Below are 12,097 nucleotides of genomic sequence, written 5' to 3'. Positions count from 1 at the left end.
TATGTACAGCATATGCAATATCAGTGTCTCACACCATACAGCTCATGATAAACCTATTCTACTCCTGTTCTCCCAACAGCAGATGGTTGAATGACCTAAAGTATTTACTGTCTAGCTCCACAGAGAAAAAGCTTGCAGCTACTACTGTCAAAGCTATCATTACTCCCAGGTATTAACAAATGGAAAGCTTCCCAGACATGAAAATCTGAAAAAGATACATGCATCATTAAGCTTCCAAGGACAGTAAGACAGCAGTGTTGAGTGTTTCTGCTCCATGCATCTCAAGTTGACGTTCTTATATGACAAGCGCCTTTGGTAAATCAGAGCAACCTAGTCTCCTCCCTCTCACCTGTACCAGAACACCTGAGGTTTTGTACTTGGTAGTTTTGAGCTGAAAAGCTCATACTTCCAGTGCATGTTTCATTCTTTATTCATGCCCCTCCTCTTTTTCCCACTACATAGCAAGAACACTAAACAATCCAGTAACACTAAAAGAAAATAATATCCTTCACATTTACACATTATACAGAAAGTATGAGAACAAATAAAGATGTTTATTTTTAAAGAGTTATATATAAACATATATAAAACATATATGAAAATGAGTTATAATTAAAATATTTTTATTTTACAAAGTATTTATAAAAACATATTTATAGAGTGTTAAACCAGGTATACTGCATTTATCTACACTTTATTAATAGAAATATTTGACATTAAAAATTTGAAAATTCTTAGCAATGTGTATATTTCAAACCTCTGCAAATTTTAATAATTTATTACTAAATTATTTTATAGAATGATCATTTCTGTTCTGCATAAAGTGTAAAAACATTCCATGTTTATATTAAAGTAAATACAGTCTCTTTAAAATTTTCTGGATGAAAATTTATATGCTTGCACACAGAAAGCATTGTATTTAGTCTCTGAAGTATAGAAAAAGAAGCACCCTTCCTGTCTTGACACAAGAATGCAGTTTACCAGAATTTGGTTTCCATCCCTAGAGGAAAGTTGAGATGGGACAGCAGAGATGACAGATAAACGCTAGGCACCAGCCTTGCTCACATATCACTAACTCTTTGTAATGTTATTCCCGGGTCACTTCCTTGGTTTGATTACTAAGTAATTCCACAAGACCCCATTGCTCATATATCTTTTTCCCCCACCTTATCGATGATTTAATTATTCCATTTGCTCAAAACAATGTTTGCAGTCAAGTTCAGCACGAATGTAATTCAATTACAAAACAAGCTGTAGTCTTCCATGCATGTTTTCATATAGAGAAGTAAGCATAAAGGAAGTTTGTGTAAAATCAGATATACTTAATGGATGGTCCTCAAAATACTTTTTTTTTTGGTTGTTAAAATATATTTTTTATTTTAAACAATTCAATTTATTATAATAAGCAACAAGATAACCAGATGAGCCGGGGAGTGGTGGCTTTCAAACATACATATCATTATTTAATTCCTTGTTCCAAAAGCTCATTAACATAAGATTTTTCATTTTCTCATCATAATTATATACAAATTTTATATCATATATACTACTTATACATTTTTAGCATAAAGTATTTTTAAAAACCTACCTATAAATTTTAAAATTTAGTACTTTTATCTAGCTATCTTTCTTTTTGTTTTGTTTTGTTTTTTCAAGACAGGGTTTCTCTGTAGCTTTGGAGTCTGCTCTGGAACTAGCTCTTGTAGACAAGGCTGCCTTCAAACTCACAGAGATCCTCCTGCCTCTGCCTACTGAGTGCTGGGATTAAAGATATATACCACCACTTATATGTCCTTTTGCACTGCTCCCAAATTAGCCTGCTTGCCTGTAACTTGCTGGATGAATTCATCAGGAACACATATATGTGTGCCAGGGGGAGGTATGAGAGGTTACAATCTGTTGCAGTTAATGTTTTAATTTCTATGCTATTCCAGTGGAAAAAATGAGAAAAAGAACCATGTAGGAAAATCATATTACTGACAAAATAAAGTCTGGGTCAGTTTGGAAGCATTCCTCAGTAAGCAACATATGTGTTAATAAATCACGGTATTCTGTGGCAAAGGTGTGTTCAAGGGGTTGCAAAAGAGTTTCTTATGAGAAGCAGCAAGATGGGCCACATGGCAAGTGAAATTCTATATTCTTTCCCATCTAATCAAGTTACACTTAAATGGAGTCATTTTGACAGAAGTCAAAGATATCTTTTAAAAAAGATTTGACTCTGGGAATCAAACCAAATACTCACATATGCTAGAAAGGAGCACTGCCACTCAGCTACAGACACACTAGCTCATAACTAAAGATATATATAAGATGAAAATTACATATAACTTAATACTGCTCTGTTGCATTTTTAAAGGACATACATGATCAACATTAAATACTTTCCAAATTAATTATATTAGTATTTTTCAATGTTTTATAAAGAAAGAAAAATAGTATTTTTATTGGCAAATGGGTAAATAAGGTCATATTATACTACAAATAGATTTTAACAGCTCACTACAAAGATTTAAAGAGATACACAGCATATAAAAGTTTAAAAAATGTTTATAATTGTAGTTCTTAAAAGATTTCACCAGAAATGATAGGGTGATTTCTAATAACTATTCACAGGAAAACTCAAACACTGTCAAATAAAAGAGACTGGAATATAAATCTAATAAATGGTTTAAGAGTTCCTGTAGTTACTATTTAAAATCTGCCTTTTTCCTGTGTCGGAAATTTCTGGAATCCTCAACTCACGTCATTACAAAACATAACCACTAGGTGGCGATAAAGAACTTACAGTTGGTGATGTAGCTGCTGAGAGCAAAGGTAAAATTCCTCCACAGGCAATGATGATGTTGTCTACCATTTGGGAAATGAGGTGAATTGTGTTATGTACAAAAATAATGTTTTCATTGCTGTTGACAAAATCCATTACAGACTTTGTAGAATGGCTGAAACAGAGAAAAAACCAATTATTTTCTTCAATTAAATGTAAAAGATTTAGATACTTAGAATAAAGTATCTAAAGTATTCTGAATAGAATGAAAATTTTGAAGTGAAAACAATTACAAAATATAGACGTGCTAGACAAATTTAAAACTTAATTATTAGAACAATAACAACTTGTAATTCAGATATTTTACCAAAAATATTTCTGCACAGTTCTTTGTGTCCGTACACATAAAAGAAATATAATATTCTTGTTCTTTCTTGGTTTGTTTAAGAACGGACATCAGTACTCCAAAACCTAAACTCACCACAAAGGTAGCCTGGGATAATAATCCTCGATTTCACATTTCTAATTACTAAGTAGCTTCTAAGACATCTGAGTATCCCCATGAATTTAACTAGTTTGGCTGTATCTGTGTATTCTGTGTTAGGAAGCAAACTAGTTGAGAGCCTTCAGAGCGGAAGTTCCAGCTGGGGTTTTGAGCCCAGCTTTCCTTACTGCCATGAGGAAACATGGGAAGTGTAGTATCAGGAATTACTGCAAATGAAAAGGAAGGTTACAGAAGAAGCCAGCAGCAGGATTTTCCACATAAACATGCAATGAAGGTGCCAAAGAAAAACTGTTTTATTGCAATTAGGTATTCTCCTCTACCATAAAAAGAATCTTTTAAAAAATTTGTATATACTTATGTTTGGAAACTTTCATGAGCATCAATACAAAAGCAAAAAGTTTGTTGTTGGAAGGAAAACCAGGCTGAGCACAATGTTTACCTCACATATCGACCTCCATGTGCAGTCAGGCCTTTCATCTCGAGGTTCATAGCACGTAACAACATTAGCATGCGTCTAGGGCTAGCTTATGTACAGAGTGAGCAGATCAAACACAGAAACTCCCTTGGCAGATACACTGACAACTTCCCAACATTACGTCATGTTCCCCACAATAACAGTCCAGGTTTTGTTCCACAGATTAGTTAGCCTCCCCAGGTACTGAATTGTTAGTCAGAATTGATCCACCAATCCCATTTTCTTTTTAGGGGTGTATTCCAAATGAATGTACAACCCTGATAACAATACAAAAAAAATTCTTAAGGGGCTTCATTCAATAGAAAAAAATGTTTATGAAAAGAAAGAAAAATAGCATAAGGAGAAGGAAAAGAATAAGAAAATGGAGAAACGAAGGAAAGTCTGCCTTTTAACAGAGAAAACCTTAAGTAGCCATCTTAATCCTAAAGGTACAGATGCCAGTTTCATTCTGAGAATATGATAAAGTGGACCAAATCTCTGCTGAAAATGAGGTGTTTTGCTGGTTACATACATCAACTTCCAAAATTTACATGCTTGCACAAGTGAATGACATACACCCTGATTGAGAAATGTGAATTTGTTATTAGAAACCTGAATTGAAACTTTTTATAAAAAGCAGATATTTAATTCAGATAGATTTAAAACAACATCCACTAACTGCCTATACATATAGAATCTAATGATATACATATTACAGGTTACTTTAATATTTTATTCTAGTACTAAGTGTTATCGTCTTGTTGTTACTAAATGATAAAAGAGCTCACAGTATTGAGTTTAACAAGAAAAGGTGTAATTACATAAGTATAAACCAAAGCTGGTCTTTAATTCTTTTTTTGTGTAGAATGAGCCAAATTTTAAAATTCTGTTTACAATTCTGTCTAAAGCTAAAGATAATTGTTACATATCTAGAGGTAGATGCTCCAAACATTATAAAAAGTATACTTTATATAAATATTTGTCTATCAAACTTATTTAATTTTAAAACAAATTTAATTTGTGAATATTACTGGATTACTAAATCATTTAATAAAATATTTATTATCTTGCGCTGGGAAGTTGGCTCTGTGGTTAAGCGCACTTGTTCTGGGTTCAATTCTCAGCACCCACATGCTGGCTTACAACCATCTATAACTATAGTTCTAGATCAACACCCTCCTTTGACCTCAGTAGGTCATGGACATTGCACACAGACATAGATACACAGCAAACACACACAAACACACACATACGTAAAATGAAAATAAATTTCATTTTCTCAACTGAAGGTTAAAAAAATGTAGAAAAGAGTTGTACCTTCTCCACACATGCACATCTGTCTCTAACGCAAACAACAAGTCAGTGAGAAGCCGCTGGTGCATTGGAGACCACTTAAACTCCGGGATCCGGAACATGGTAGTCCGGGGGCCAGGGCTGAACTGGCGCCGCTGTTCCTCAGTCATTGGCATTCCTCGAAATCCTAAATCAACTCTGAGATCTCGGTCTTGTTGGGTAACAGACCGGCCCTGAACAGCCTAAACAAAGAGAGGGTAAACTTTTGTAGAGCACAAGAGAGATGTGAGATTCAAAAACCAGTGTGCACAATAGTGAATAGGAGATTACATGTGATTTTAGTGGTGAGGGCATTTCAAACACCTGCACAGAAATTCCTTCGATTCATCTGAAGTCTGCTATTGGAAATTCTGCTTTGATACTGCAGAAAAATGTGTGTGCATTCTCAATGAAAAACGGGCAAGCCTAGTGATTATTATGCCCAGTAAGCAATGATTTGTTTTTCTTTTATTTGAAATCTTACCTTATTCAATATTCTCTCTTCCTGCCAATTAACACTTTAGTGCAACTGCCACCAAAATAGAAATTATCAAATAAAAAACAAACACACCTTTCCCACATACAGAATATATCATCATACTCTTACTGAAGTACAAAGACAATAGTGAAACATGGTTTATTCTTTCCAATACAGGTGGAATGGAAACATAAACTTACCTTCAATGAAATCAAAAGACAGAAAGTCCAGAGAGCCAACAAAACTGAAATCTTTGAGTGTCATTATAATCTCATCAACTTTTAACCATACAGTATTGGTTTATTCCAAAACGTAAGTAGGAACAACTCAAGTTTGTCTCAGAAGACACTTTACTACAGATTGTCCAAAACCACAGCACTAACATTTGCTAACCACAAGACCCAAGCAGCTTATTTAAAAAAAAAAAATAACAAATTCTATCTATTCCATAAAGAAAGTTCTCATTGCTAATAATCCCAGATTTTCTTGGCTATATTACCTACCTAACAGGCTGTTGTAAGGACTAAATCGGGAAACATCTACCAATGTCTGGAGCACAGTAGGAATGAACAGATAACAGCCCCTTCCCCTACTGTTCATGCATCTGTACAAGCTGGCTGCAAGTCCCCTTTTCTACACTTCCCAGAACAGGGCTTGCCTTGAGCACAAGGTTAGAATGAAGATCTCAAGTACAAAGGTGGAAATGTAGTTATAAACTAAAAATGAGCAGAAGACCTTAATGGTCATATTTTAATCTACTACAATGTCTTATATGACAGAAGAATCTGAGCCCCAAAGAGGTTGAGCAAAATTAGAGATACAAGGTAGAACTGGGAGTGTAAGTCAGAACATTTGAACTTCATAGGTACATGCCATAGTAGTCAGTTCTGTAAGTTACACATTACATTGATTTAAGTGTAGTGTCACTCTAGGAAACCACTTTAGCGAACAACTCAATGCCCATCTGACACTTATGTTGACTTCTGTAATTCACTTGGGGTGGCTTACTTGTGTTGTTGTAGTAGTCTGAATTTTTCGGATTTCCTTTCCTGATTCCTTGCCATCATCAGATCGCTCAGTGTCTGAAATTATACTTCCTGCGTCAATATTAGGTACAGTTTTGCTGTTGGAAGACTCTGTTTCCAGAGTCGTGGCAGTCATTTCAGCATAGTCCAACCCCTTTACTGATGAAGCTAAGTCTCTTTCAGAGACACTGCTTACTCCATCTGAAGTCGTATGAATTCTGAAGTCTTTCTCTTCTATTATGCTTGATGTGCAAGTTAAGTCTACACTTGTAGTCATGTGAGCAAGCAATCCAAGATCATCACTGACACCAAGATGTACTTGGGTGTCTTGAATATTTGGGATGATATGATTGCTAGAAAGTTCTGGAAGTAGTTTCTCTTCCTGTTTGGGTATTTTATCAAAAAGGAAGGATGTGCTACTGTTAGAAAGGTCCTCTTTCTCATCTGCTAGTGTGATCAATGGACCATTGTCCTTCTCTTCATTTTTTTTAATGATACCAACACTTCCATGCACATTGTTCTGGAGTTTCTCAACAGCAGCACTGTACACATTATCCAACAAGGACTCCACTTCTACGAGGGCACCATTCTCTCCACCCACCAGCGTCTCTGGTGATAAGTCCATATCATCAAGCTTTACTTCTGTCGCTTCTACTTTTTCTGCTTTTATATCAACCAGAAGGTCATGCACTTCCACGTGCACTCCACTACCAGGTCTATCTGAACTTCCAAGAATATCATCTGATACTTTGGTTGACATGAGCAAGTCTCGTGTGTCTGTGCTAACTGGGTAGTCTGTCTCACTCTCTGGGCTCTGGCTTTGGGAAAGGTCTTCTATCTCGCGGATTTCCATCCCTCCTTTTGCTCCCGTTGTCTGTGATGAAAGACCAGAGATGGTGCTCACATTTCCTTTCTTTCCCTTCTTAATGTTCTCCTCCTCTTGTCGTTGATACTCCTCATACATTTTGGCCAGGTATTCTTTGTGTGCTTCGTAAGTAACCTAGGAAATAAGTAAAGAGAAAACTGAGGTTTCATGTATATTACAAGAGAAAGATAGAAATAAGACCAACAAAATTCAGTAATAACAACAAAAATGGTAAAGGCATTTAAAGATTCAGTTTTATTAAATAATTGGATTTATCATGTAATTGGAAACATTATAAAATACAACAATACATTATTACCTGACATGTTTCTAATCACATAGGTATCTGCAATATTAAGGTTCCTTTGCGCAGGTTAAGTATTCAGTGTTAACCAACATCATATGATATCTAACTTATGGACACTGATTAGGCTTAATGACTTGGCAGAAGATAATATCCAATATGACAACTTCTATTACTATGCCAGCTTTCACATGGCTACTGTAATATTTTCACCCATCACAAGCATGACTGAAAGTTGCTCATATGAGCCTGTAAACAGACATTTATAAGGTACTACATCAGTTTTATATATAGAAGTAACTATATTAGAAACATCAGGATATGCTGTGCATTGAATTGCAATGCCTTTTTCTTTGTTACATTAAAACTTATTAAAGCAATGACAAATTCAAAGTGTGCATGTGCAAAATATAGGACTATACTAGGTATTATGAATTCTTCTAATGTTAAAAATATTTCCTTATAGGCATACAAAATTAATTTATATTAACCTGTGGATTAACAGGGGTTTTGGTTGACCTTCTTTAAAGATATAAAACCCATTTCCTACAAAAGAAACTCCCCGATCATGGGAAATGGCAACCTGTTTCTCAAAGGCCACATCAGTTTGTCATCTATTTTGATTAGTAAAATTTTATTATAATACAACCATGTTAACTGATGTTCTTGTTTTCTTTGTTTTCACAATAAACAGATGAGTTGAACAGTTTCATCAGAGGCAGAAACCCCCAAACATATATTATCTGGTCTCTAGAATAATTTTTCTAATTCCTGTTAAAAATAGCTATATGAAGCCAGGACATGATGATGCATGCCTTTAATCCCAGCTCTCAGGAGGCAGAGGTGGGCAGATCTCTGTGAGTTGAAGGCTAGCCTGGTCTCCAAGAGCTAGTTCCAGGACAGGCTCCAAAGCTATGGAGAGGGCTAAAGAGATTCTCAGTGGTTAAAAGCACTTATGATTTTGCAGAGGTTCCAGGTCTGATTCTCAGCATTCACATGACAGCTTACAACTGTCCATAACTCCAGTTCCAAGGGATCTGATGCCCTCTTCCTGACGTCAAGTACCAGAAACCAATGTGGTCCCCAGACATATATGTGAAAAATATCCATACACATTAAATAAATCTAAAAGTCAGATAAAAAGCTACGGAGAAACCCTGTCTCAAAAAAGGGGAAGGGACAAATTATGAGTTTTCTAAACCACAAAACTTAATTACAACATAACTGGATTAGTTGCCTAATTTTGGATGTCCACATTTCTTCTGTGATGCTACTTACAGCTGAAGAATCACAACTTTGAATTACTAGAATATAATGTGTGCACGAATGAAGTACTCTCCTTACCAAAGACAAGTACTATTCAAAGTTTAATAGGGAGAGATAGAATCCTAGAATTAAAATATATTGGAAGATAATATATAAAGTGGTTTGGACACTAATGGTCTCTCTAGGCCCATATATTTGAATGTTTAGTCATCAGGAAGTGGTATTATTTGAGAAGGATGAGAAGAATCAGGAGGTGTGGACTTTATGGAGTAAGTGTGGCTTTGTTGGAGGAAATGTGTCACTGGGGGTGGGTTTTGAAGTTTCAAAAGTCCATATTAAATTTTTTTAAGATAATTTCTTTATTATGTATATAGTGTTCTGCCTGCATGTATCCTTGCCTGCCAGAAGAAGGCATCAGATCTCATTATAGATGGTTGTGAACCACCACATGATTGCCAGGAACTGAACTCAGGATCTCTGAGCCATCTCTCCAGCACCCCCAAAAGTTCATATTAGGCCCCCCCACCTACTGTTTGTGGATCAGGAAGTAGGCCTCAGCTATCTCTCCTGCACAATTCCTGCCTGCCATAATGCTTCCTGCAATGACAATAATGGACTTATCTCTGAAACTGCAAGCAAGGTAAGCCTCAGTTTAATGTTTTCTTTTTTAAGCATTACCTCGGTCATGGTGTCTCTCTTTTTCACAACAATACAACACTGACTACAACACTATAATTAAAAATATTGTTAAAAGTGCATACCTTTAATCTCAACACTAAGGTGACAGAAACAGAGAGAGACCTTTTTGAGTTTGAGGCCAGCATTGCCTAATATGGAACAAACTAAATGTATACGTGGAAGGTGGGTACATTCAGAAGGCACTGACACTGAGATGTCTCTTCAATCACTATTGGCAACTCATTTTTTGAGACAGCATTTCTTACTGAACAGGGATGCATGACTTTGCCTAGAGATAGCCAGAGAGCCCTTGGGATTTCCCATCATGCTCCCCAGCACTGGTGGTAAACTCTGCCCAGCCATGCCTCGTCTGTTATGTGGATGAAGGGAATTCAAATTCAGGTCCACATGCTTGTACAGAAAATACTTTATCCACTCAGCCAAGTCCCATTTATTATTTATTATTTTCAAGTATTTATTATTCACTTGATAATGAATCTGATTACTTTAAAACATCTATAGAAGTGCATTTCAGCTACTATTTCATAACATATGCTTGTAAGATTTGAGTATGGTTTAGTTAAAAAACCTGATTCAGACTCAGGTTCTCACATCTGCTACAAACACACACAGTAAAATTCTCAATTAAGGGGACAGTGAGATGGCTCATCAGGGAAAGATGCTTGCCAACAATCCCTGAACCCAGAAAGTGGAAGGAGAGAACCGGCTCTCATAAATCACCCTGACTCCCAGTAGTAGAATGACTTACACACTTATACACACACTTTAACTTTTAAGTTTTATTAAAACAAAATTTCTAATTTAAGTCTTTGTGTTTTTTGTGTTTGAATTAAATGATCTTGAAACCACCGTCAAGTTCTACAGTCTCACCAAAGGGCAGAAAAGCACAAAATCAAACCTAGGATAAAGGAATGGGCCATAACTGAGAATGGCCACCAGGTGGCACCAGATGAGCGTTTATAGCCATTTACTCCATTGCGGAAACTTCAATAACAACACATGCTGGGTCCATTACCTTGGAATGGGCTATTGAGAGTGTGTCCACCCAGACTCTCCAGCCTCCCCATTCATATTTTATTGCATGATACAAAAGAATCCGGAAGATGTTGTAGACCATCTCAGTAATCTTCTGTTCCTCAGAACTTTTGGGATTGATATAGCCAAGAGAAAACATCCAATCCTGCCACACTGAACACTGCAGTAAGCATCTAAGTAAGAAAAAGAGCTCATTAAGAATATGAAAATTACCATTTACTTCTCTGAAATGTAGATAAAATAAAGAAAATATAATCTGAGCACAAAATTATTCTATGTATTCTGTAACTTCCACCAATTTCGTTCTTTCCTAGAAAATATGAATTATTAATCAAAATTACTTCCTAACTCTCCTGCTCAGAGTTGGTTATTGTTTCTGAATGCTCTCATCACCATGAGTACTCGCAATGCACTCAGTTTGCTCATCAGGCACCCCAATCCAACTACACTAACCTGGGCCCAATGTTTCACATGAATACATAAAATTTGTTAGAAGCTTAGGAAATGACCACAAACTCATGGACTCTGACTGCGCATACCGTATCTGAGCTAGGAAGCTGTAAATGCAGAACAAGAATCAGTGACATGACAGGAAAGCACAGGTGAGTGTGGGCAAAGTCAACACAATGTACTAAAGGCACACTGGTGACAGTATCAGGGATAGCTGATCACATTCCAAGTACAAATCTGTGGATCTGTATTTTCATACATATATTTAATTAAATATACTAGGTCAACCAAATAAAAGCCTATAAAATTGGTAAAAAGATGTCTTTTAAAATGATTAAGAATATTTTTTAAAATATTTGAATTTTTTATTTGAAAATGATTCAAAATCAATGGCAGAGAAAATATAAAACCAGACTGTTTACCTTCTGTTTTCACGGCTGTTACTGAAAAGCTTGATCATGTCAGATAAGAACAACCTACGAACTTCCATCAATTCTGCACTTGGTGTTGAGTTCTTTAACAATGTTGCCACCACCTTGAGAATCACTATAAACAAAATCTGAATTAAAATGTAAAAATGTAACTAAGACAACACATTTACTAATTTTCAACCAAATGCTTAGCTCTGACAGTGGAGTGCAGCTGCCATAAAATGTGCACACTGAAAGGACCGCAAGCTCTGATTTAGTCCCACACATGACCACATAACCACCATGTAGTAGAAAAGAGTGGCATCTGCTCACTTGGGTTCTGAATTTTCACTGTAGAGTCTGGCTCAGGGTGTGGTTTATGCACAACTTGAGTACACACTTGCTCTGTCAAGATCTGAAAGATGAAAATTTTTAACTTCATTTAGAGAAAAAAAATTTAAAACTGCAAACTGTAGTTAAATAATCTTTAAAACATTTAGAGTAATTTCC

The 12,097-nt window shown here is 35.8% G+C and overlaps 1 protein-coding gene across 2 annotated transcripts in view; it reads right to left on the bottom strand.

Annotated features, from left to right (window-relative positions):
• Positions 1 to 12,097, bottom strand: part of Nbea (neurobeachin) — a 487,335-nt gene that overhangs the window by 335,016 nt on the left and 140,222 nt on the right. For both annotated transcript variants that reach the window (XM_057757235.1, XM_057757236.1), the window contains exons 19-24: positions 11,921 to 12,002; positions 11,600 to 11,723; positions 10,708 to 10,900; positions 6,542 to 7,558; positions 5,041 to 5,258; positions 2,786 to 2,939 (exon numbers count right to left, since the gene is read on the bottom strand). In XM_057757235.1, coding sequence (XP_057613218.1) covers positions 2,786 to 2,939; positions 5,041 to 5,258; positions 6,542 to 7,558; positions 10,708 to 10,900; positions 11,600 to 11,723; positions 11,921 to 12,002 — 1,788 coding nt within the window. The remainder of the gene's footprint in view (positions 1 to 2,785; positions 2,940 to 5,040; positions 5,259 to 6,541; positions 7,559 to 10,707; positions 10,901 to 11,599; positions 11,724 to 11,920; positions 12,003 to 12,097) is intronic.

This window comes from Chionomys nivalis, chromosome 24 (assembly GCF_950005125.1).
Source record: "Chionomys nivalis chromosome 24, mChiNiv1.1, whole genome shotgun sequence".
In the NCBI taxonomy this organism is placed as follows: domain Eukaryota; kingdom Metazoa; phylum Chordata; class Mammalia; order Rodentia; family Cricetidae; genus Chionomys; species Chionomys nivalis.
Note: the sequence above shows the minus strand (reverse complement) of the source record. Positions and strands in the feature narration are given on the sequence as shown.